This window comes from Oncorhynchus mykiss, chromosome 5, assembly GCF_057628025.1.
Source record: "Oncorhynchus mykiss isolate SJ-2025 chromosome 5, ASM5762802v1, whole genome shotgun sequence".
In the NCBI taxonomy this organism is placed as follows: Eukaryota; Metazoa; Chordata; class Actinopteri; order Salmoniformes; family Salmonidae; genus Oncorhynchus; species Oncorhynchus mykiss.
The window spans coordinates 18143233-18170049 of record NC_143026.1 but is presented as its reverse complement, the minus strand read 5'-3'; the positions used below and the strand labels follow the sequence as shown (position 1 = coordinate 18170049).

At 41.1% G+C, this 26817-nt stretch overlaps 1 protein-coding gene across 40 annotated transcripts in view; it reads right to left on the bottom strand.

Annotated features, from left to right (window-relative positions):
• LOC110523357 (F-BAR domain only protein 2) overlaps positions 1–25170 on the bottom strand; it is a 76647-nt gene extending 51477 nt beyond the window's left edge. For 27 of the 40 annotated variants that reach the window (XM_036976969.2, XM_036976975.2, XM_090234042.1 and 24 more), the window contains exon 1: positions 24932–25165. In XM_036976969.2, coding sequence (XP_036832864.2) covers positions 24932–24964 — 33 coding nt within the window. In that variant the 5' untranslated portion in view covers positions 24965–25165. Of the gene's footprint in view, positions 1–24931 lie in introns of all 40 variants that reach the window. The other 13 variants (XM_090234048.1, XM_090234051.1, XM_090234040.1 and 10 more) reach the window with 2 other exon arrangements.
• Positions 25171–26817: the final 1647 nt, after the last annotated feature.

Sequence of the window (26817 nt, the reverse complement as noted above, 5' to 3'; positions counted from 1 at the left end):
AGCGGTAACTTAAAGGTCATGAACAGTCAAAATTATGTTTTTGATGAAATTTGGTTGAAACCAGATCAAAGTATGATAACCAAAGTGGGTTCGATTACAGGCTTAAATTGTTTCTAGCCATTTTGAGCCTGTAATCGAACCCACAAATGCTGATGCTCCAGATACTCAACTAGTCTACAGAAGGCCAGTTGTATTGCTTCTTTAAAACCAGCACAACAGTTTTCAGCTGTGCTAACATAATTGCAAAAGGGTTTTCTATGATCAATTAGCCTTTTAAAATGATAAACTTGGATTAGCTAACACAAGGTGCCATTGGAACACTGGAGTGATGGTTGCTGATAATGGGCCTCTGTACACCTATTTAGATATTCCATTTTTTTATTTTATTTTTAAAAATCAGCCGTTTCCAGTTACAGTAGTCACATACAACATTAACAATGTCTACAATGTAGTTCTGATCAATTTGATGTTATTTTATTGAACAAAAAAAAAAGTGATTTTCTTTCAAAAACAAGGGAATTTCTAAGTGACTCCAAACTTTGGAATGGTTGTGTATACATTTTACATATTCCATACATACTTTCATACTTTTATGATGATTTTATATAAAGAAATCACATAATAATACATGACTGAATATAAACTCTTTAATCCCACCCTCAGCCCATCACCAGAGACCACCCTCAGCCCATCACCAGAGACCACCCTCAGCCCATCACCAGAGACCACCCTCAGCCCATCACCAGAGACCACCCTCAGCCCATCACCAGAGACCACCCTCAGCCCATCACCAGAGACCACCCTCAGCCCATCACCAGAGACCACCCTCAGCCCATCACCAGAGACCACCCTCAGCCCATCACCAGAGACCACCCTCAGCCCATCACCAGAGACCCATCTCGTTTGGTGCCATATTTCAACTGTGCTGTTTTACATACATTTGTATCCACAGATTGTGAGCTAAAGATGAAAACCTTTCCTACGAGTATTATTATATAATTTATTGACTGACTATGGCTTTCCAGATCACACAACACTGCTATTTGTAAGGTTCATTTTAAGTGAATGTTGTGATTTAACCATTCCTGAACCTGTGACCGAGCTCTGTGTGTGTGTGAGAAAGAGTGGGTGAGTGAGTGAGTGAGTGAGTGAGTGAGTGTGAGAGAGTGTGTGTGAAATGGGGCATAAAACATTATGTTAGTGGCAAGAAGTTTGTATAAGGATTTAAATGACCTGTTTCTGCATTGATCAAGTTTAATCATAGAAGTTATTGGTCCCTTCTCCCATGTCAAACACTTGAATTCAGGAGGCGGGATTACTAAAGAAATAGGGTGATGTCACCCTAACTCAGATTAAGAAATTATTGGTAACATGATATTATCTGACCCAATTTAAATAAGTACCGCCTTGTAACCAACATCTGAGAAGGCTTGTTTGCAGAGGGGCGTGATTTATATAGCTAGATAGCTACTTGACGGGTGCCGAAATTTGACTGTAGGGTGTCAGCAAATATAATTAAAAGTTTACACTATTTATCTCTGGCAAACACACATATGTTTCCCCTTTCATCTGTGTCTGGTGTTAGCTAGTTACTGGCTAGCTAGGTCTTCATCTGTGTCTGGTGTTAGCTAGTTATTGGCTAGCTAGGTCTTCATCTGTGTCTGGTGTTAGCTAGTTATTGGCTAGCTAGGACTTCATCTGTGTCTGGTGTTAGCTAGTTATTGGCTAGCTAGGTCTTCATCTGTGTCTGGTGCTAGCTAGTTATTGGCTAGCTAGGACTTCATCTGTGTCTGGTGTTAGCTAGTTATTGGCTAGCTAGGACTTCAGCCAGCATGGAACAAAAGGGAGGGAAAGTGTCGTTCAAAACTCTGACGCAGTTGTCATTTCAACACATCCCTCAGTGCTGCTGTGAACCGCATCACAAGAGTATGTATAAAAAAGAAATGACATCATTGATGCCATTTCCTTGCTGTTTGAGTTGCTTTGTGTATCACCAAATTAGCTTGAGATGACTTTACTGCATCCAAGTTTCTTAACATAGACCTTTTTAAAGAGCGGTCAGTCAAGGCGTGCTCATGAATATAAGCTGGCCCACTCAGCCAGACTTTTCAAACTTTCTGTTAGTTATTTTTTTTAAATGTAGGATTTCTATCCTCAAAATATTTTGGGTGATATTTTAGTCACTTAAAAGGCTATTTTACATGGGAATCTGAATGACTGTGCTCATTTACCCAAATAGAATCAATTGGCCTATTTAAGTTGTGTTGATGATTAGCAACTGCCACAGTACAACAACATGCTACTTTTATACCACAACAACATGCTACTTTTATACCACAATACAACAACATGCTACTTTTATACCACAATACAACCACAGTACAACAACATGCTACTTTTATACCACAATACAACCACAGTACAACAACATGCCAGTTGTATACCACAGTACATAGTGGTGAGCTTTTTGAAGTCGGCCCTTAGTACAAAATAAAGTTTTCGATTTCGGTAAAAAATGTTTTACATTAAATGCATTATGAAGTGATATTAAAATTATTTTAGCTTTTTTAACGAAATTACAAAGCCAAAAACAGTGGAAATATTCCATTGTCTCTGTCCACATTGGGTAGACATCAAGAGAAAAATAGGAAATTACCAAACATTTCAGTTGTGTACATTACTTAATAAAGTTATCAAATAAAAACTATTTTTCATTTCTTAAAGCCATCGCCTCATCACTGAGCAGGCAGTAGCAGCCAGCCAGCCAGCCAGCCAATCTAATGTTATCTTTGTGCTCCCCATACTGTGTGGTCTTTATTCATCCTATTTAGCCAGCCTGCCTAAGTATTCTGCAGAGCTGTCTGACGAAATCATTTTACTACTTCTTTAAAGTAGATAAGGCATACTTTCAGACTGTCTCTATCCCTCTCATCGTTGTGTACATTGCTCTCTCATGCGGTCTGAGTGTACCTTACCTAACATTGTGGGCATAAAAAGTGTATCTGTCTCTGTCTGAGCCTTATGCTGTACCTTAGTGGTCGAAGCCGGAAAGAACACGTGCAATCGATGATCATTACAGTTGATAACCACATGTCTGCGCTGAACTGTTGAATATTTGCTTAATGAAAACTACAAGTTCCTTCAACCCAGTGTCCCACATAGTTCTGGATTTAATATCTCTAGAGCAGTGGTCACCAACCTTTTCTGAGTCAAGATCACTTGGAGTCAAAATGTTAATCGCTCACTACTGACAATACAACATCATGCTATTTTTATACCACAATACAACATCATGCTATTTTTATGCTACTTATATGTAACAATTAAGTACCTTACTGTGATTGTTTTCAATTAAAATGGTCAAAAATAGCTTCTTAGCAAAGAATTTAGCTAGGGCTGTCTGGGAGTGGTCTTAGTGGGGAGGAGAAAACTGATATTGACAGAGAGGTTAGGAACTCTTATTGGACAATTAACCAATATATGTTGATGTCACCATGCAGGCCAAAACTCCATCCCAACAAAATAAACTGACATTTCAGGTGGTCTTTTAAAACAACTCTTACACTAAAAGGGCATTGTCATAACTTTCACAATATTATTCCAACCACAAAGTTTGCAAATACACAGTACCAGTCAAGAGTTTGCACACACCTATTCAAAGGTTTCTCTTTATTTTTTATATTTTATACATTGTAGAATAGTGAAAACATAAATGAAATTACACATATGGTAGTGTTAAATAAAGCAAAATATATTTTAGATTCTTCAAAGTAGAAACCCTTTGCCTTGATGACAGCATTGCACACTCTTGGCATTCTCAACTAACTTCATGAGGTAGTCACCTGGAATGCATTTCAATTAACAGGTGTGCCTTGTTAAATGTTAATTTGTGGAATTTCTTTCCTTAATGCGTTTGAGCCAATCAGTTGTGTTGTGACAAGGTAGGGGGGTATACAGATGATAGCCCTATTTGGTAAAAAAAACAAGTCCATATTGTCGATCATTACTTTAAGACATGAAGGTCAGTCAATTGGAAAATTTCAAGAACTTTGAAAGTTTCTTCCAGTGCAGTCGCAAAAACCCTCAAGTGCTATGATGAAACTGGCTCTCATGAGGACCGCTACAGGAAAGGATGACCCAGAGTTACCTCTGCTGCAGAGGATAAGTTCATTAAAGTTACCAGCCTCAGAAATTGCAGCCCAAATAAATGCTTCAGACGCAGAGAAGGTGAACGGATGATCTCCACATGTGTGGTTCCCACAGTGAAGCATGGAGGAGGAGTTGCGATGGTCTTGGGGTGCTTTGCTGGTGACATGGTCTGTGATTTATTTCAAATTCAAGGCACACTTAACCAGCATATCATTTGTTTTTCAACAGGACAATGACCCAACACACCGATTCCATGCCATAAATTGCCAAGAATCTGAAGATCTGGTACAATGCTGTGTACTACTCCCTTCCCAGAACAGCACAAACTGGCTCTAACCAGAATAGAAAGCAGAGTGGGACTGAGCAAGAGGACAAGTACATTACAGTGTCTAGTTTGAGAAACCGATGCCTCACAAGTCCTAAACTGGCAGCTTCATTAAATAGTATGCGCAAAACGCCAGTCTCAACATCAACAGTGAAGAGGCGACTCCGGGATGCTGGCCTTCTTCGCTCTATTTGCTTATTCGCTCTATTTGGGCAATAAAAAGAAAATTATTAAGATGACCAAAAGAACAAAGACACTGGACAGAGGAAGATTGGAAAAAAGTGTTTTGGACAGACAAATCTAAGTTGGAGGTGTTAGGATCACAAAGAAGATAATTCGTGAGACGCAGAAAAAATTAAAAGATGCTGGAGGTGCGCCTGACTCCATCTGTCAAGCATGGTGGAGGCAATGTGATGGCCTGGGGGTTTCTTTGGTGGTGGTAAAGTGGGAGGTTTGTACAAGGTAAAAGGGATCTTGAAGAAGGAAGGCTATTACTCCATTTTGCAATGCCATACCCTGTGGACGGCGTTTAATTGGAGCCAATTTCTTCCTACAACAGGACAATGAACCAAAGCAACCAAAGTATTCGGTCTATAATGGAGTGGCCAGCACAGTCACCGGATCTCAACCCTTTTGTGGGAGCAGCTTGACCTTATGGTAGGTAAGAAGTACCCATCAAGCAAGTCCAACTTGTGGGAGGTGCTTCAGGAAGCATGGGGTGAAATTTCTTCAGATTACCTCAACAAATTGACAACTAGAATGCCAAAAGGTCTGCAAGGCTGTAATTGCTGCAGATGGAGGATTCTTTGATGAAAGCAAAGTTTGAAGGACACAATTAATATTTCAATTAAAACTCATTATTTATAACCTTGTCAACATCTTGACTATATTTACTATTCATTTTGTAACTCATTTCATGTATGTTGTCATGGAAAACAAGGACATTTCTAAGTGACCCTAAACTTTTGAACGGTAGTGTATCAAAATGTCCTACCACTCTGTCCACAACACTAAGGTATATGACAGAATCCTAAATCTAACTGAAGGCTGGGAGGAACAACCACCACGCTGCTCCATGTCCTGTGAAAAGAGGCCATTCTATGCCAGGGTTCTATGCCAATAAGAGGCATCCATTCTATGCCAATATAACCACATGTAGTCAGCAATAAGACTACAACTTTCCATATCCTGTGGAAGTTATTACTTTATGGATGAATTGCTGCTTATGTAAATTGATGGGATTAGAACTGGTCTATTCCACTTTCCCCTCCTACTGCAATAACGCTACAGTATACCTTTTCTCTACCTACTGTGTGTGTGCACGCCTATGTATGTACCAAACCTGGTGGTACAGTGGTTTGGCAATGCCTTGTGAGAGAGACAGTACAGAACTGAACTCTGATGATTACACTAATTCCAGTCACAAAACATGCTTTAGTTAACAAGAGGTGGCCTGTGGCTTTTCTCTCTGGTCTTAGCAATTATCTGTCTGAGCAACACTAACATTGTGTTAATTGTTCCGTTTGCTTTAGGTCGAAAAATGATGCAAAATTTGATTTATGGGAAATAGCATCAAATAGCATCAATAGCAGCAACCATTTGAGCCAAGCATGAAATGTACACAATGGCGAATAAAATGGATTTGGCAAGTGAAAACAAGTGAAAACAAAGGAAAACAAAGGAAAACAGGAAATTGCTGTGCAGAGCAGAACTATAGCCCCGGACCAGAAAAGGGTAGCTTTGAAACTCAGACAAACTAAAATATAAGAGAAAATTAGCAATAGCAACCAGACTAATGAGCACATTAGCCAGCAGAACGGAAGATGAATCTTCGTCCAAATTTCATGATTTGATTTGTAAGATGTGGAAAAACAAAACATGGTTTATTTTTCACATGAAAATAAATAGCGCTACAGTCCTTGGAAACTCCCTGAATCATCAATGCCCATCACTGTGTAAATAAATATTGCCCCATAAGAGGCCAAGAATGCAATCTCCGGTTCTCTTCGCTCTCGCTAGGCTAGAGCTTGGCCAGGAGCATTCTTGTTTTTGTGTACATTTAGATCAGATAACATCAGATCAGAGATTCTTCAGTAGTGGAAAGTGATTCAGTGACGAACCCAAAAGAAGCCTTAGAGCAGTTGACAAACGGTACTTGAAACCCAGGTGGACAGTCCCACACTGACCAAGTGAAGGATATGGGAAAACATCCTTGTCTGTACAAAATGTACGAAGCCCTTGTTCAAACACCGCTCTATTGCTGCAGTGAACAAAAAAAATGCAAAACTTTCTCTTTGGAAGAGCAGGGACAGAATGCCACCTGTATCGCAATTGACCCAGCAACGTCCGGGTTAGGGGAGGGTTTGGCCGGCCGGGATTTCCTTGTCTCATCGTAGTGACTCCTTGTGGCGTGCCGGGCGCCTGCAAGCTGACTTGGTTGTCAGTTGGACAGTGTTTCCTCCGACACACTGGTGCGGCTGGCTAAGCAAGCAGTGTGTCAAGAAGCAGTGAAGCTTGGCAGGTCATGTTTTGGAGGATGCATGGCTCTCAACCTTCGCCTCTCCCGATTCCGCCAAGAGAATTGGATATAATGAAATTGGGGAGAAATGGAAAAAAAATAAACTTTTTAAAAAGGACCCATGAGCACCAACACGTGAGGTTCATAGGAGCACATCAAATTGGGTTTAAAATGAAAGTCATTAGTCTTTATTTTTAGGAAATTAGAAAACATCTACATTAAAGTCTTACGGTATCTGAAATACATCACAACAAAATAATGTTGACGTAAAGACCCATGTCAACTAATATCAACACATATTAGTTTTGGAGAAATTGTTTCTCTTTACCTAAACCCCACATATCTTGAAGATATTTTTGAATGTCTCTCCCTCGTGAGAAGTGAGGATATTGAAAGTTCACAGAAGTAACAAGTAATGGTAGACCTACCAATTAGTTATAGTGATATTACTGTTTACGAATTACGTAATTAAAACTCGTAATTATGTTACCAAATCAGTTACGGAATTACTGCAACTGAATTGGCTACTATGGGAAGTCACAAACCAGTTGGGTGACTTGCTACTGTCTTCCCTTCCACTGGCATAGTGTTCAGCTCATAACATGTTCTTCCCCTCTTCCTGTCTTAAAACAGTCTGGACAGCCTCTCCCAGTTCTTACTGACACCTACCCACGAGCCTTCTCCTTCCATTTATTAACATCCATGGACATTGAAAAGTCATTGAAATTTGGTCAGTCCACCCTTGATGTTAATGTCTACAGATGGACCGGACTGGACCAAATCTGAACCCATCATAAACACGTTTCACAAGTTTGGATAGCACAGTACAGTATGCCGAGCACATTAGAGTACAGTACAGTATAGACAAATATAGTATAGTACAGTATATTGTTCTGTATTGTACCGCACTCTACTGTGCAGCAATGTGATGTCCAAACGTATTAAAACATGAAGAGAAATGACATTCATATCCATACTTATGCATTTCTGTGTTGTACAGATCACAGACCCATGATGTAATTCTGTTACCAGGTTTAAATCCACTTCACTTCCTGCAGGCCTAGTTTAATAACCAAAACAGATTTTTTTTCAAAACACAAGGTGCCATGTCATAGTAGACACCCCGTTCTTTTAAAGACATCTTTGAATCTTAATTCAGAGCTGAGTTTTTGGAAAATGTGGTCACCTAAAAACGTGAGAGATTGACGTAATTCCGTTTCCAAAGTTTGCATCTGCACAGTTCTTCCACTAAATGAGTTATAGTACATTTTTCTGTGGAAATTGTTAAAGGTAGTCCTTGAGCATAGAATTAAACTTTGAAATTAGGGCTGACTGCAATTAGTCAACTGATCGATTGTTTGGTTGTTAGGAAGTTAGTCGAAGAAAGAACAGACGACTTTTAGTTGACCAATTATTTTTTACGTAGGGGACAGCCCTATATGAAATCAATGGCTTTTGTTTGGTATACATTTTAAAGTGAAAAAGCTGAGTCAAAGCGTAATTCTGTTAACATGGAATTGCTCATATTAATATATGTTAATTTCATGCAAATTAAAGGCTGCTTCGCTACCACTCCCACAACAGCAGCACAAGCATGGCCTTAGATTCGCAGGTGCTCATGTTAGAACAAGCCCAGGGTCAGTTTCTGTGGTGGCAGAAAAGCCCAGTGTACACTGCAGGACTTTCAAAATCCTAACATCACTGAGCCTCTCACATTGAACAACTGTCTTTCCTGTAGTTGTTTTGTGTTGCCAACATAGTGTTGCGCAAGCTAACCATCTGCCACAGACGTGTCACACATAATACGATTCTTCACTTGGTCGTGAGGGTTCTCTATACCAAACAATGATGTGATACGATTTAACGTAGCTACGAGCTGTGGCTCAAAGCAGCCTCATAAAGGTTCAGTTAGACATTCACGCTTGCCATACAGAGTTGAAAGATCTAGCCAATGTTTTGAATTGGATAACATTGCTTGTGAACTTCAGAGCTGTAACGATTTGACACTTTGGTTAAAGGCAAGTACAATACACATACTAGTAGTAGTCATAGCTCCTTCTCCAGAGTCTACACATTCTGGGTGATGTGATACGTCAGCATCTCACTGGCTTCTTCTCTGGCCAGCTCTCATTGGCTATTGCTGATCACGTTCTGAAAACTTGTCATTGCACATCTCACACAAGAGCATTGCAGATTGTGTCAATAAAATCAAACCTGTTTGAAAACAACTGGGACTGCTCAAAAATGAGATTAGAAGCCCTCAGATTGAGTCTTTAACCTGGTCAGAAACAAGCGTTGAGTAGACAAAAACAAAAACGTGTCTGGGACAGCAGTAAAAACACAACTTCTCAACACAGAGGTTTAAACATTAGTAAGTGATGGGCACTACATCAACATACAAATTGTTTAACAACTTCGGCTCTTTTCACAACATGTGTAAACCAAGACGCCTTTATAACACTGTCAGAATGTCTGTCTGCCTGCCGATGGTCATGTGATGACAGAATGTCTGCCTGCCGATGGTCGTGTGATGACAGAATGTCTGCCTGCCGATGGTCGTGTGATGACAGAATGTCTGCCTGCCGATGGTCGTGTGATGACAGAATGTCTGCCTGCCGATGGTCGTGTGATGACAGAATGTCTGCGAGGCATATTAACATTATTACGCATATACAATAATCATGGCAAGTACAACTACCATCTAGCCACACTACAAAAACAGGACATCTCTACTTCTCCTACAGGCATTGTGAACAAACTGAGCTAACCCCCCTGTCTGAAACAGAAGGCTGGTCTATGGGCGAGGCCTCCTCCTCGTTGTACTCTATTCACAACATGATCATGTAGCTCCTTCCATTCTAGGCTTATATATTTTAACACCGTCTCTACAACACCCCCATAAATCAACCATTCTGTCATTAGATGAATAGCTGATTTTCCAAGGTGCTCCCAGATACAATTGTCTTGGGCCAGGAGCTTCCTTAACAACGTGACCTGACCAGTAGAAACTCTGGCTAGTTATTGACCTTACGAGGTAAAATATCAATTGACTCAACTCCGAAAGTAGCCTTTCCCATGTAACCCAAGTTACCCAACTCAATGTTGACCTAAACCTCCCAACCACAGATGCCAGGGGAGAGTGAAGAGATTCCTCCAGCTCTCCTCTCACATGGCTAGGCCCCATGTCGGTTGACCTCACAACTCAACCTCATGGCTACAACCCAAAACAAAAACATGCTATTCCTTTCTACAGAGTTAGAGATTAAATCACATTTTATTTGTCATGTGTCGAATACAGTAGCATGGAGAGAGAGGAGCTATCCTATCCGATGTCTGCCATGATATTTTGTGATGACCACATAGTCCATGCTCAGTGGAGGAGAACAAATAAAAGGCAAGACAAACAAAGGCAGCCCTTATTATTTGGACAGTGGCTCTTTACAGAGAGGAAGAGGGCAGAGGCTATGGTACTGTAGCTATGCCTTGTTTGTTTGTGTGTGTGTGTGTGTGTCTAATACACTGAACAAAAATATAAAAACACAACATTTAAAGTATTTGTCCCATGTTTCATGAGCTGAAATAAAAGATCCCAGAAATTTCCCCAACACACAAAGAGCTTATTTCTCTCAAGTTTTAGCCACAAATGTGTATACATCCCTGTTTGTGAGCATTTCTTCTTTGCCAAGAAATGCCACACCTGTCAGGTGGACGGATTATCAAAAAGCTGATTAAACAGCATGATCCTTACACAGGTGCAGCTTATGCTGGGGACTATAAAAAGGTTACTCTAAAATGTGCAGTTTTGTCTCAACACAATGCCACAGATGGTCTCAAGTTGAGGGAGCATGCAATTGGCATGCTGACTGCAGGAATGTCCACCGGTTGCGAGAGAATTGAATGTTCATTTCTCTACCATAAGCCGCCTCCAGCCTCATTTTAGGAAACTTCAATGTCGTGAACAGAGTGCCACATGGTGGTAGTGGGGTCAGGGTATGCGCAGGCATAAGCTACTGACAACAAACACAATTGCATTTTATCAATGGCAATTTGAATGCACAGACATACCGTGAAGAGGTCCTGAGACCCATTAATCCGCCGCCATCACCTCATGTTTCAGCATGATAATGGACGGCCCCATGTCGCAAGGATCTGTACACAATTCCTGGAAGCTGAAAATGTCCCAGTTCTTCCATGGCCTACATACTTACCAGACATGTCACACATTGAGCATGTTTGGGATGCTCTGGGTTGACGTGTTCAACATGTGTTCCAGTTCACACCAATATCCAGCAACTTCGCACAGCCATTGAAGGAATGGGACAACATTCCACAGGCCACAATCAACAGTCTGATCAACTCTATGCGAAGGGGATGTGTTGAGCTGCATGAGGCAAATGGTGGTCACACCAGATACTGACTGGTTTTCTGATCCACGTTCCTACTTTTTTTTTTAAAGGTATTTGTGACCAACAGATGCATATCTGTATTCCCAGTAATGTCAAATCCATAGATTAAGGCCTAATGAATTAATTTCAATTGACAGATTTCCTTATATGAACTGTAACTCTGTTAACGCATGTTGCATTTACATTACCATTCAAAACTTTGGGGTCACTTAGAAATATCATTGTTTTTGAAAGAAAAGCATATTATTTTGTCTATTAAAATAACATTAAATTGATCAGAAGTACATTGTAGACATTGTTAATGTTGTAAATGACTATTTTAGCTGGAAACAGCTGATTTGTTAAAATGGAATATCTACATAGGCGTACAGAGGCCCATTATCAGCAACCATCACTCTGGTGTTCCAATGGCACGTCGTGTTAGCTAATCCAATTTTATCATTTTAAAAGGATAATTGATCATTAGAAAGCCCTTTTGCAATTATGTTAGCACAGCTGAAAACTGTTGGCGTCGACAGAGATGGTCGCCTCGCTTCAGGAAACTATGCAGTATTTAGTTTTTTTTAATGTATTATTTCTTACATTGTTACCCCAGGAAATCTTAAGTATTATTACATACAGCCAGGAAGAACTATTGGATATAAGAGCAACGTCAACTTACCAAAATTATGAGCAGGAATTCGACTTTCCCTAAGCGGATCCTCTGTTCGGACCACCATCCAGGACAATAGATCTGATCCCAGTAGGCAACCCAAAACAACGGCGCCACAGAAGGGGCAGACGGAGTGGTCTTCTCGTCAGGCTCCGTCTCACCGCTCACCGCTCCCGAGAATACTACTCGCCAGTCTCTTGACAACAAGGTAGACGAAATTCGAGCAAGGGTTATCTTCCAGAGAGATCGTTACATTCTTTGTTTCACAGAAACATGGCTCACTCGGGATATGTTATCAGAATCCATAAAGCCACCCAGTTTCATCCCGCTGCCAGAAACAATCATCTCTCTGTATGCCTTATGATTAACGACTCGTGGTGCAATCATAACAACAGAGTCGCTGGTGCGCGATGAGACAAGGAGATCCCTACCGACCAATCCCTCCCTAACCCGGACGACGCTAGGCCAATTGTGCGGTCGCGGCCGGTTACGACAGAGCCTGGGCGCGAACCCAGGGACTCTGATGGCACAGCTGGCGCTGCAGTACAGCGCCCTTAACCACTGCGCCACCCGGGAGCTCCCAGACAAATTAAAACAACTTCTTTGCTCACTTTCAGGACAATATAGTGCCACTGACACGGCCCGCTACGAAAACCTGTGGGCTCTACTTCACCGTGGACAACGTGAGTAAAACACTTAAAACGTGTTAACCCTCGCAAGGCTGCTGGCCCAGGCGGCATCCCAAGCTGCGTCCTCAGAGCATGTGCAGACCAGCTGGCTGGTGTGTTTACAGACATTCAATCAATCCCTGTCCCAGTCTGGTGTGCCCACATGCTTCAAGAGGGCCACCATTGTTCCTGTCCTCAAGAAAGCTAAGGTAACTGAGCTAAACAACTATCACCCCATAGCACTCACTTCTGTCATCATGAAGTGCTTTGAGAGACTAGTCAAGGACCAGATCACCTCCACCCTACCTGACACCCTAGACCCACTCCAATTTGCTTACTGCCCCAATAGGTCCACAGACGATGCAATCACACCGCCCTAACCCATCTGGACAAGAGGAATACCTATGTAAGAATGCTGTTCATTGACTACAGCTCAGCATTTAACACCATAGGACCCTGAGTCTCGACCACGCCCTGTGCAACTGGGTCCTGGACTTCCTGACGGGCCGCCCCCAGGTGGTGAGGGTAGGAAACAACATCTCCACCCCGCTGATCATCAACTCTGGGGCCCCACAAGGGTGCGTTCTCAGCCCTCTCCTGTACTCCCTGATCACCCATGACTGCGTGGCCATGCACGCCTCCAACTCAATCATCAAGATTGCAGACGACACTACAGTGGTAGGCTTGATCACCAACAACGACAAGACAGCCTACAGGGAGGAGGTGAGGGCCCTCGGAGTGTGGTGTCAGGAAAATAACCTCACTCAATGTCAACAAAACAAAGGAGATGATCGTGGACTTCAGGAAACAGCAGAGGGAGCACCCCCCTATCCACATCGACGGGACAGTAGTGGAGACGGTGTAAAGTTCCTCGGCATATACATCACTGATAAACTGAAATGGTCCACCCACACAGACAGCGTGGTGAAGATGGCGCAATAGCGCCTCTTGAACCTCAAGATACTGAAGAAATTTGGCTTGTCACAGAAAACACTCAAACTTTTACAGATGCACAATTGAGAGCATCCTGTCAGGCTGTATCACCACCTGGTACGGCAACTGCTCCGCCCACAACCGCAGGAATCTCTTAGAGGGTAGTGAGTAGAGGTCGACCAATTAATCGGAATGGCCAATAACTTGAAATCGGCCCCAATTATTCATAACAATCGGAAATCGGTATTTTTGTGCAGCAATTGTATACCTTTATTTAACTAGAGTGTCAGTTATGAGCACATTCTTATTTTCAATGAATGCCTAGGAACGGTGGGTTAACTGCCTTGATCAGAGGCAGAATGACAGATTTTCACCTTGTCAGCTCAGAAGATACAATCTTGCAACCTTACAGTTAACTAGTCCAACGCTCTAACCACCTGCCTCTCATTGTACTCCACGAGGAGCCTGCCTGTTACACAAATGCAGTAGAAGCCAAGGTAAGTTGCTAGCTAGCATTAAACTTCTTATATAAAAAAAAAAATCTAATATAAATCACTAGTTATAACTACACATGGTTGATGATATTACAAGTTTATCTAGCGTGTCCTGCATTGCATATAAATCGATGCAATGCTGGGGGATGATTTAACAAAAATGCATTTGCGAAAAAAGCACAATCGTTGGACGAATGTACCTAAACATAAACACCAATGCCTTTCTTAAAATTAATACACAGAAGTATATATTTTTAAACCTGCATATTTAGCTAAAAGAAATCCAGGTTAGCAGGAAATATTAACCAGGTGAAATTGTGTAATTTCTCCTGCGTTCATTGCACGCAGAGTCAGGGTATATGCAACAGTTTGGGCTGCCTTTGCTCATTGCGAACTAATTTGCCCGAATTTTACATAATTATGACATATGTTAAGTTGTTAAGAATGTTGTGCAATGTCACAAGAATATTTAGACTTAGGGATGCCACCCGTTAGATAAAATACAGAACGGTTCCGTATTTCACTGAAAAAATAAATGTTTTGTTTTCGAGATGATAGTTTCCGGATTTGACCATATTAATGACCAAAGGCTCATATTTCTGTGTGTTATTATGTTATAATTAAGTCTATGATTTGATAGAGCAGTCTGACTGAGCGATGGTAGGTAGCAGCAGGCTCGGAAGCATTCATTCAAACAGCACTTTCATGCGTTTTGCAAGCAGCTCTTCGCAAGCACAGCGCTGTTTATGACTTCAGGCCTATCAGCCTAATGGCTGGTGTAACCGACGTGAAATGGCTAGCTAGTTAGCTGGGTGTGCGCTAATAGCATTTCAAACGTCACTCGCTTTGAGACTTGGAGTAGTTATTCCCCTTGCTCTGCAAGGGCTGCGGCTTTTGTGGAGCGATGGGTAACGCTGCTTCGAGTGTGGCTGTTGTTTATAGGTTAGGGGATGCTTGCGTCCCACTTGGCCAAAAGCCAGGGAAAATGCAGCGCTTTCATTAAATCACACATGTAAGATACTAAATTAAAGCTACACTCGTTGTGAATCCAGCCAACGTGTCAGATTTTAAAAAGGCTTTTCGGCGAAAGCATAAGAAGCTATTATCTGATGATAGCACAACAGTAAACAAAGAGGGTAGCATTTTTCAACCTTGCAGGCGCTACACAACGCAGAAATAAAATATAAAACATGGCTTACCTTTGATGAGCTTCTTTTGTTGGCACTCCAATATCTCCCATAAACATCACAATTGGTCTTTTTGTTCGATTAATTCCATCCATATATATCCAAAATGTCCATTTATTTGGCGCGTTTGATCCAGAAAAAAACTGCGCAACGTCACTACAAAATATTTAAAACATTGCCAAAACATTTAAAACTACTTTAGGTATTTTTAAACGTTAATAAATCGATCAAATTGAAGACGGGTCTATCTGTGTTCAATACAGGAAGACAAGAAACCAAGCTACTTTTCAAGTCTTGTGCAACTCTCAGTGTTACGCAGTTCCTAGTTGGCCCTACTTCTTCCTTGCACAAAGGAATAACCTCAACCAAATTCCAAAGACTGGTGACATCCAGTGGAAGCGGTAGGAACTGAAAACAAGTTCATAAGAAATATCGTTTCCCAATGAGAACTCACTGAACAGACAGACACCTCAACAACAACAACAATTCTGAACGGTTAGTCCTCGGGGTTTTGCCTGTTACATGAGTTCTGTTATACTCACAGACATGATTCAAACAGTTTTAGAAACTTCAGAGTGTTTTCAATCGAAATCTATGAGTAATATGCATATCTTATATTCTTGGCATGAGTAGCAGGAAGTTGAAATTGGGCACGCTATTTATCCAAGTGGAAATGCTGCCCTCTATACTTTAAGTTAACTACAACCTAAAACCTCTTATCTTGGAATATCTCATGTTAAAAGGAACCACCAACTTTCATATGTTCTCATGTTCTGAGCAAAGAACTCAAACGTTAGCTTTTTTACATGGCACATATTGCACTTTTACTTCTCCAACACTTTGTTTTTGCATTATTTATAGCTAATTCAACATGTTTCATTATTTATTTGAGGCTAAATTGATTTTATTGATGTATTACATTAAAATAAGTGTTCATTCAGTATTGTTGTAATTGTCATTATTACAAATAAATACATTTAAAAAAATTAAAAAATACATAATTGTCAGATTAATCGTTTTTTTTGGTCCTCCAATAAATCGGTATCGGTGTTGAAAAATCATAATCGGCCGACCTCTAGTAGTGAGGTCTGCACAAAGCATCACCGGGGGCAAACTACCTGCCCTCCAGGACTGTTAAACAGCCATCACTAACATTGAGTGGCTGCTGCCAACATACTGACTCAAATCTCAAGCCAGTTTAATAATTGGATGTAATAAATGTATCACTAGTCACTTTAAACAATGCCACCTTATATAATGATTACATAACCTACATTTACTCATCTCATATGTATATACTGTATTCTATACCATCTACTGCATCTTGCCTATGCCGTTCGGCCATCACTCATTCATATATTTATATGTACATATTCTTATTCATCCCTTTACATTTGTGTGTGTGTGTGTAAGGTAGTTGTTGTGAAATTGTTAGATTACTTGTTAGATATTACTGCACTGTCGGAACTAGAAGCACAAGCATTTCGCTACACGCGCATTAACATCTGCTAACCATGTGTATGTGACCAATATTTGTATTTATTTTTTTATTTCACCAGGTAGGCCAGTTGAGAACAAGTTCACATTTACAACTGCGACCTGGCCAAGATAAAGCAAACCAGTACGGAAAAAACAACAGAGTTACACATGGAATAAACAAACGTAGTCAATAACACAATAGAACAATCTATATACAGTGTGTGCAAGTGAAGGAGGTAAGGCAATAAATACGCCAATAGTGGCGAAGTAATTATAATTTAGCAATTTACACTGGAGTGATATACAGTTGATGTAGGAAATGTACATACACCTTAGCCAAATACATTTAAATGCAGCTTTTCCTGACATTTAATCCTAGTAAAATTTCTGTTCTAGGTCAGTTAGGATCACCACTTTATTTAAAAAATGTGAAATGTCAGTATAGAGAGAATGATTTATTTCAGCTTTTATTTCTTCCATCACATTCCCAGTGGGTCAGAAGTTTACATGCTACCAAATAATAATTGAGTGTGTTGCCTTTACATTGTTTAACTTGGGTCAAACTTTTAGGGTATCCTTCCACAAGCTTCCCACAATAAGTTGGGTGAATTTTGGCCCATTCCTCCTGACAGACCTGGTGTAACTGAGTCAGGTTTGTAGGCCTCCTTGCTCACACATGCTTTTTCAGTTCTGCCCACAAATTTTATTTTGGATTCAGGTCAGGTCTTTGTGATGGACACTCCAATACCTTGATTTTGTTGTCCTTGAGACATTTTGCCACAACTTTGGAAGTACGCTTGGTGTCATTGTCTATTTGGAAGACGCATTTGCGACCAAGCTTTAAAATTTCTGACTGATGGCTTGAGATGTTGCTTCAATATATCCACATAATTTTCTTTTCTCTTGATGCCATCTATTTTGTGAAGTGCACCAGTCCCTCCTGCAGCATTGCACCCCCACAACATGACGCAGCCACCCCCCCTCAGCTTGCAAGCCTACCCCTTTTTCCTCCAAACATAACGATGGCCATGGTGGCCAAACAGTTCTACTTTTGTTTCATCAGACCAGAGGACATTTCTCCAAAAAGTACAATCTTTGTCCCCATTTGCAGTTCAGACCGTAGTCTGGCTTTTTAATGGCAGTTTTGGAGCAGTGACCTCTTCCTTGCCGAGCGGCCTTTCAGGTTATGTCAATATAGGACTCATTTTACTGTGGATATGGATACTTTGTACCTGTTTCTTACAGCATTTTCACATGGTCCTTTGCTGTTGTTCTGGGATTGATTTGCACTTTTCGCACCAAAGTACGTTCATCTCTAGGAGACAGAATGCGTCTCCTTCCTGAATGGTATGACAGCTGCGTGGTCCCATGGTGTTTATACTTGCATACTATTGTTTGTACAGATGAACATGGTACCTTCAGGCGTTTGGAAATTGCCCCAAAATGATGAATCAGACTTCTGGAGGTCTACTATTTTTTTCTGAGGTCTTGGCTGATTTCTTTTGATTTTCCCATGATATCAAGCAGAGGCACTGAGTTTGAAGGTAGGCCTTGAAATACAGTGCCTTGCGAAAGTATTCGGCCCCCTTGAACTTTGCGACCTTTTGCCACATTTCAGGCTTCAAACATAAAGATATAAAACTGTATTTTTTTGTGAAGAATCAACAACAAGTGGGACACAATCATGAAGTGGAACGACATTTATTGGATATTTCAAACTTTTTTAACAAATCAAAAACGGAAAAATTGGGCGTGCAAAATTATTCAGCCCCCTTAAGTTAATACTTTGTAGCGCCACCTTTTGCTGCGATTACAGCTGTACGTCGCTTGGGGTATGTCTATCAGTTTTGCACATCGAGAGACTGAATTTTTTTCCCATTCCTCCTTGCAAAACAGCTCGAGCTCAGTGAGGTTGGATGGAGAGCATTTGTGAACAGCAGTTTTCAGTTCTTTCCACAGATTCTCGATTGGATAAAGGTCTGGACTTTGACTTGGCCATTCTAACACCTGGATATGGTTATTTTTGAACCATTCCATTGTAGATTTTGCTTTATGTTTTGGATCATTGTCTTGTTGGAAGACAAATCTCCGTCCCAGTCTCAGGTCTTTTGCAGACTCCATCAGGTTTTCTTCCAGAATGGTCCTGTATTTGGCTCCATCCATCTTCCCATCAATTTTAACCATCTTCCCTGTCCCTGCTGAAGAAAAGCAGGCCCAAACCTGATGATGCTGCCACCACCATGTTTGACAGTGGGGATGGTGTGTTCAGGATGATGAGCTGTGTTGCTTTTACGCCAAACATAACGTCTTGCATTGTTGCCAAAAAGTTCAATTTTGGTTTCATCTAACCAGAGCACCTTCTTCCACATGTTTGGTGTGTCTCCCAGGTGGCTTGTGGCAAACTTTAAACTACACTTTTTATGGATATCTTTAAGAAATGGCCTTCTTGCCACTTTTCCATAAAGGCCAGATTTGTGCAGTATACGACTGATTGTTGTCCTATGGACAGAGTCTCCCACCTCAGCTGTAGATCTCTGCAGTTCATCCAGAGTGATCATGGGCCTCTTGGCTGCATCTCTGATCAGTCTTCTCCTTGTATGAGCTGAAAGTTTAGAGGGATGGCCAGGTCTTGGTAGATTTGCAGTGGTCTGATACTCCTTCCATTTCAATATTATCGCTTGCACAGTGCTCCTTGGGATGTTTAAAGCTTGGGAAATATTTTTGTATCCAAATCCGGCTTTAAACTTCTTCACAACAGTATCTCGGACCTGCCTGGTGTGTTCCTTGTTCTTCATGATGCTCTCTGCGCTTTTAACGGACCTCTGAGACTATCACAGTGCAGGTGCATTTATACGGAGACTTGATTACACACAGGTGGATTGTATTTATCATCATTAGTCATTTAGGTCAACATTGGATCATTCAGAGATCCTCACTGAACTTCTGGAGAGAGTTTGCTGCACTGAAAGTAAAGGGGCTGAATAATTTTGCACGCCCAATTTTGTCAGTTTTTGATTTGTTAAAAAAAGTTTGAAATATCCAATAAATGTCGTTCCACTTCATGATTGTGTCCCACTTGTTGTTGATTCTTCACAAAAAAATACAGTTTTATATCTTTATGTTTGAAGCCTGAAATGTGGAAAAAGGTCGCAAAGTTCAAGGGGGCCGAATACTTTCGCAAGGCACTGTACATCCACAGGTACACCTCCAATTGAATCAAATTATGTCAATTAGCCTATCAGAAGCTTCTAAAGCCATGACATCATTTTCTGGAATTGTCCAAGCTGTTTAAAGGCAGAGTCAACTTAGTGTATATAAACTTCTGACCCACTGGAATTGTGATACAATTCACTGGAAGTGAAATAATCTGTCTGTAAACAATTGTTGGAAACATTACTTGTGTCATGCACAAAGTAGATGTCCTAACCGATTGCCAAAACTATAGTTTGTGAACAAGAAATTTGTGGAGTGGTTGAATTTTTTTTGAATGACTCTAACCTAAGTGTATGTAAACTCTCGATTTCAACTGTACGTGCAGATGAGGATGTGCAAGTAGAAATACTGGTGTGCAAAAGAGCAGAAAAACAAACAAAACAAAACAAATGGGCTGTGTACAGCTGCGGCGATCGGTAAGCTGCTCTGACAGCTGTTGTTTAAAGTTAGAGAGGGAGATATAAATCTCCAACTTCAGTGATTTTTGCGATTCGTTCCAGTCATTGGCAGCAGAGAACTGGAAGGAAAGGCGGACAAAGGAGGTGTTGGCTTTGGGGATGACCAGTGAAATATACCTGCTGGAGCGCGTGCTACGGGTGGGTGTTGCTATGGTGACCAGTGAGCTGAGATACGGTGGCGCTTTACCTAGCAAAGACTTATAGATGACCTGGAGCCAGTGGGTATGGCGACGAATATGTAGCAAGGACCAGCCAACGAGAGCATATAGGTCGCAGTGGTGGGTATTATATGGGGTTTGGTGACAAATACGGATGGCACTGTGATAGACTGCATCCAATTTTCTGAGTAGAGTGTTGGAGGCTATTTTGTAAATGACATCGCCGAAGTCAAGGATCAGTAGGATAGTCAGTTTTACGAGGGTGTTTGGCAGCATGAGTGAAGGAGGTTTTTCTTATTTGATTAAAGAAGCAATAAAAATGGTCTTCTTTAGACTAGTTGAGTATCTGGAGCATCAGCATTTGTGGGTTCAATTACAGGCTCAAAATGGCAAGAAACAAATAACTTTCTTCTGAAAATCATCAGTCTATGCTTGTTCTGAGAAATGAAGGCTATTCCATGCGAGAAATTGCCAAGAAACTGAAGATCTCGTTCAAAGCTGTGTACTACTCCCTTCACAGAACAAAGAATACTGGCTCTAACCAGAATAGAAAGAGGAGTGGGAGGCCCCGGTGCACAACTGAGCAAGAGGACAAGTACATTAGAGCGTCTAGTTTGAGAAACAGACGCCTCACAAGTCATCAACTGGCAGCTAGCTTCATTAAATAGTACCCGCAAAACACCAGTCTCAATGTCAACAGTGAAGAGGCGACTCCGGGATGCTGGACTTCTTCGCTCTATTTGCTTATCACACTGCCATCTTATTTTCCCATGAAACACTGAGGGGGACAGACAGTTCACCACACACACAGGCCCTGCCTACACACAACACTGTAGTGCTCTCTCAACCCAACCTTCTGGGAATATAGAGAAAAGATTACAAATCAGAATAGAAAGAGGTAACAGATTAAAACACAGGTCCTTGCTGTGTGTGGGTAACACATCCATTGAAGGGGAAGCATAGCAGTGACACAGCAAGTGATGCAACACACAGAGACCGTGTTCCTTCATTCCTAAAACAATTGTTTGTTCAGCTGAGGGTAATATAGGTTAACCCAAAACTAAAGTATTGTGTAATTGGTCAGATGCTCAATTAAGTTCTGGGTCCATCCATGTTACTGGAACGAAGAGTATATGGGCTTTACAAAATTCTAGAACTAATTATCTCACGCATCCTGTTGTACCATGACAGCTCTACGTTACTATTTAGCTGAGGGAAGAGATGCTGCCGTGTCCACATTTGAAATTCAGTAAAATGTGTATATGAGAGGGTGTGTGCGTCCTGCATCTTAACCACACAGCTGATCTCTGCTTCCACTGTGATCTTGGGGCTTGTATCTAAGAACAGAGGGTAGGTTGAGAGATGAGAGGATAGCAGGGCTCTTAGTCTCTCTCAGCCTTCAAGATACAGTACATGCACTACATCACATCTTCTCTCCCTTTTTACTTAGATGGCTTAAGCTTTGCAACGATACCACTCTTATTAAATTAGATGAACTATACAAGAGGTAGGCACTATATTAATGTGCAGTCAGTCTTCATTAAAAAAAATGAACTAAGAGGCGTTTCTCTGGACACAGAGCTTATTTCAGTAAACTAGGTAAAGAGGCCCTATATTTTACTGGCTAGCTGTGGCTAAATTATATAGTAGACATCTGTGACCTTTAGCCTTTCAAGAGTAAACAAATACAACTAACCAGAACACACAGACATTCAAGCTTAGGCCTAATGTTTTCTGAAGAGATCAAGGCTGGACTTTTATTTTGATTGTGTGACCAGACATGATCAAATCCTTTCTCCCTGAGAACATAAACTTGAGAACATCAGAGTGCTTGTGATGTGTCAGAGTAAAAACACACCTTGTGGCTTTCTGTCTTCACTTAATTTCCTCCTATCATATACCGGTTTCCCTAGTCCAGTACAAATATATTTCAGAAGAGGTCTTCAACAAGTCAGTGGCATTTATTTAGCCTAAATATATATATATATATTTTTGTTTTATCTACATCAAGATAAGGGCAACTGTCTTAAGAAACTTGATAGTGATCAATCAGTTGTGTAGCCTACAGTCAGTGTAGTAGGCTATTACACATTAGGCTAATAACAGTTAGAACTCTTCCTCCTTCCTTTCCATGTACTGTAACTTGGTAAGGAGTAAAAATACACCTTGTGCTCTCCTCTTCTCTCTGAAAATAATTTCCTTGTATCATATACCGGTTCCTCTAATACAGAAATAAATATATTTAAAAAGGTCTTCATGAAGTCAGTGGTTTGTGTCTACATTATCTTCATCGAGATTAGGCCTAGTTCTATTGTCATGAATTAAGCCTTATTGATAGTGATCAACTACAGTCATAGCTTACTGTACCACAGACTAATCACAGTGCTGTGTCCCATACTTTGGGCCTCCTTCCTCTCCACTGTACAGTTCCACCTCAGCTGGACCTCATTTCTGGGTCTGGTTAGTCCAGCTGACTGACTGTTATGATTGTTATGAAACATAACAGAGGGCATTAACACTGGCATGACATGGCTGCCACTTCCGTATGATCTCAAGATAACGTCTGTGGAATGCAAGAACAACCACCTGTGATTACACACCATGACATTTCTTTCTATTTAACCTTTATTTATCTAGGCAAGTCAGTTAAGAACAAATTATTATTTTCAATGACGGCCTAGGAACAGTGGGTTAACTGCCAGTTCAGGGGCAGAACGACAGATTTTGACCTTGTCAGCTCGGGGATTTGATCTTGCAACCTTTCGGTTACTAGTCCAACACTCAACTACTAGGCTACCTGCCGACATGCACTGTCTGTCCGTCCATCCATCTGTCTACTTTTCTGTCTGTGTCCTTCAGTCAGGGAAACGTCATGTTATGGTAGGCCTACTGTATATGATGTAAATTTGTCATGAATCAGAACCTGTCAAAGTCCATTGTAATAAAGACTAGGCTGTCAATAAAGCAGCAGGTGGCTGCAGCACACCTAGTACACACCTAGGGCCTAAGCAGTCATTATAATACCAAATAGTAGTTAACATATGGATTCAAGATTTTAAGTTATCTGGCAAATGGTTGACCCATGGTGTAAAATAGAATACCCAGAGACTGAATTTACACAGTTGTATATCATAATATCTTGAACACAGATAGCGTTGTAGTAAAGGAAAATAGGCCTATCCTTTCAACTACTTATCTAGTAAGCCTCGAAAGTGGGAGTAAATTAGTAATTCAGTAACATTTAGAATGCGGTTACATTTTAACAAGTGACTAATTAAACCATGTCACTTGACATGCAAAATAACATTATGGGAAAGATCTTCATATGACATAATCAATTAAGTGGAACTAGGTTCATTCACAATTTAGCCACAAAGAACTGATCACTAAGAGAGAATGCATTCTGATTGTTCTGACATTCCACAGTAACGCAAACTGCAACATTGTTACAGTAAAATGTCTACATAATAACAATACTACATTTAATTTGAAAATCGCTTCTCACGCCCAAAGTACTGAAGAAAAAAACAAATATTATAATAATACTAAAAATAATCCCCCAAAAAACAAGAGCACACAACAAGATCTGACAGAGAACATAATTAGCATATGGCCTTAAAAGTTTTCTGAACAGCTCAGTCTTTAGCTGTGCCACAGGCTGTGCTTCCAACGAGGCCAGAGACAGCAGCCCCGACAGTAACTGGAAGGAGCCACACAACTGAAAACCCTGTCACCCATAGTTTTTAGTCTGCTGTTGGGTTGCTGAATACAAGTAGCCATTCTTATTCTGGCAAATGTTGCAACACTGTTACAATCAACTAGCATAAACCCCCCCTCACACTTGCTAAAACGTCTGGACTCTCACTAAAACTTCATTACGGAAGAAATTGACACGTAGAGATTATGAATGACAACTACAAACCCCCAATGGGTTCCACGGAAGAAAATACATAAACATTTCAAGACACTCCGTGACAGCCATTCAACCAATTGACCGGACGAGGGGTGGATTCAATTCAGCACTCGTGTAAAATGGCATTCACAGAGGCCCAATCCAGGGGGCAAAATAATATTCGCCGAGAAAAGTAGCTGGGCAATGGGTTAACACATTGTGTTGACCCAGATACTTCTATTTCACCAGCAAGATCCCACATGAATCGGGTTTAAGCGAATTGTGGAATAGGTCTCAATGTCCGGTTGTCACATCCACTTGCGGGACTGATAGGGGATTTGAGCTAAACAATTTAGCCTACTAACCCGGCTAAAGAAAATAAACAAAAGCAGAACCTACCCAGAAATTCTGTAGGAAGTAGGGCGTTATCATCTTGGTTTCTTCCTCTCTGCAACTATTTTCTTCAATGTAATTCAACCAATATTCACGCAATTGCACCGATGTCCTCCCCTTTTCTGTTGTGTGCTTTTTCTCCTTTTTTTCTCCTTTTCCCTCACTCTTTCTTCTCCCTCCCCACCTCAGACTCCACCTCCTTCAGATAGATTCAATTCAGTTGCATTTCGTCTTCTCCAAAATCCAGAGACAAGGAAACAGCGCCACCCATAGCGGGAACAAAAAAGGAACTGGGGAAATGACTGGTCTGCAGTGATATTCTAGACTGGTTCTATAATTATTTAAACGTTCTAAATCACTGTGATTAATGTCAGCCAAGGTAGGAAAGGTTTCCTGGCTATACTAACATATAAAATAAAATTATTTTTATTCTAAGTGTCTTCGCTTACATTTTCAACCTCTCTCTGTAATACCTATGTTTCAAGCAGACCACCATAGTCCCTGTGCGCAAAATAGCCATGGTAACCGTCTAAATGACTATCACTCCGTAGCACTCACATCTGTAGCCATGAAATGCTTTGAACGGCTAGTCATAGCTCATATAAACATCATCATCACAGATATCCCTGGACCTACTCAAATTCGCACACCGCCCCAACAGATCCACAGATGACGCAATCTCTATTGCACTTACCCACTTGGACAAAAGGAACACCTACGTGAGAATGCTGTTCATTGACTACAGCTCAGCGTTCAACACTATAGTGCCCTCCAAGTCCATCACTAAGGTAAGGACCCTGGGACTGGACACCTCCCAATGCAACTGGTTCCTGGACTTCCTGACGGGACTCCCCCAGCTGGTGAGGGCAGGCAACAACACATCTGCCACACTGACCCGCAACACGGTGGCCCCTCAGGGGTGTATACTTAGTCCCCGTCTGTACTCCCTGTTCACCCACGACTGCGTGGCCGTGCACGACTCCAGCACCATCATTAAGTTTGCTGACGACAGGACAGTGTTAGGCCTGATCACAAACAACAATGAGACAGCCTATAGCAGTAGAACTGTTTGAGGAACTGAGAGCCCATGCCAAATCTTTTCAACCTCCAGAGATGGAAGAGGCAGGCTCGGCCCTCTGTTTCTTTCTCCATGATCAGCTCCTTTGTATAATGGTGCTGGAGGTGATGGCTGCCGTTTTATGGATTCCTAACCAACTGTGCTATTTTGTTTGTTTTTTCACATTGTTTGTAACTTATTTTGTACATAATGTTGCTTCTACAGTTATTTCTTTCCCCTACCTACAGTACATGTACAAAATAACTCAACTAACCTGTACCCCTGCACATTGACTCGGTACCGGTACCCCCTGTATATAGCCTCGTTATTTTTGTGTTACTTTTTATTTGTATTTTACTATTTTAACTTTAGTTTATTTAGTAAATATTTTTTTAAACTCTTTCTTGAACTGCATTGTTGGTTAAGGGGTTGTAAGTAAGCATTTCACGGTAAGGTCTGCACCTGTTGTTTTCGGAGCATGTGACAAATAAAATTTGATTTGTCTTGTTGACATTGAGGGCGAGGTTGTTGTCAACGTCAACAAGACAAAGGATCATGGAAAAAGAAACGGAGGGTCGAGCACACCTCTTCCATCTCTGGAGGCTGAAAAGATTTGGCATGGGCCATCAGACCCTCAAAAAGATCTACTGCCGCACCATTGAGAGCATCTTCTGGGAGGCAGGTAGACTAGCGGTTAAGAGCATTGGGCCAGTAAAGGAAAGGTGACAAATCTGTCAATGTGCCCTTGAGCAAGGCAATTAACCCTAATTGCTCCTCTAAGTCGCTCTGGATAAGTGTGTCTGCCAAATGACATTGATGTTGACTGCTTGGAATG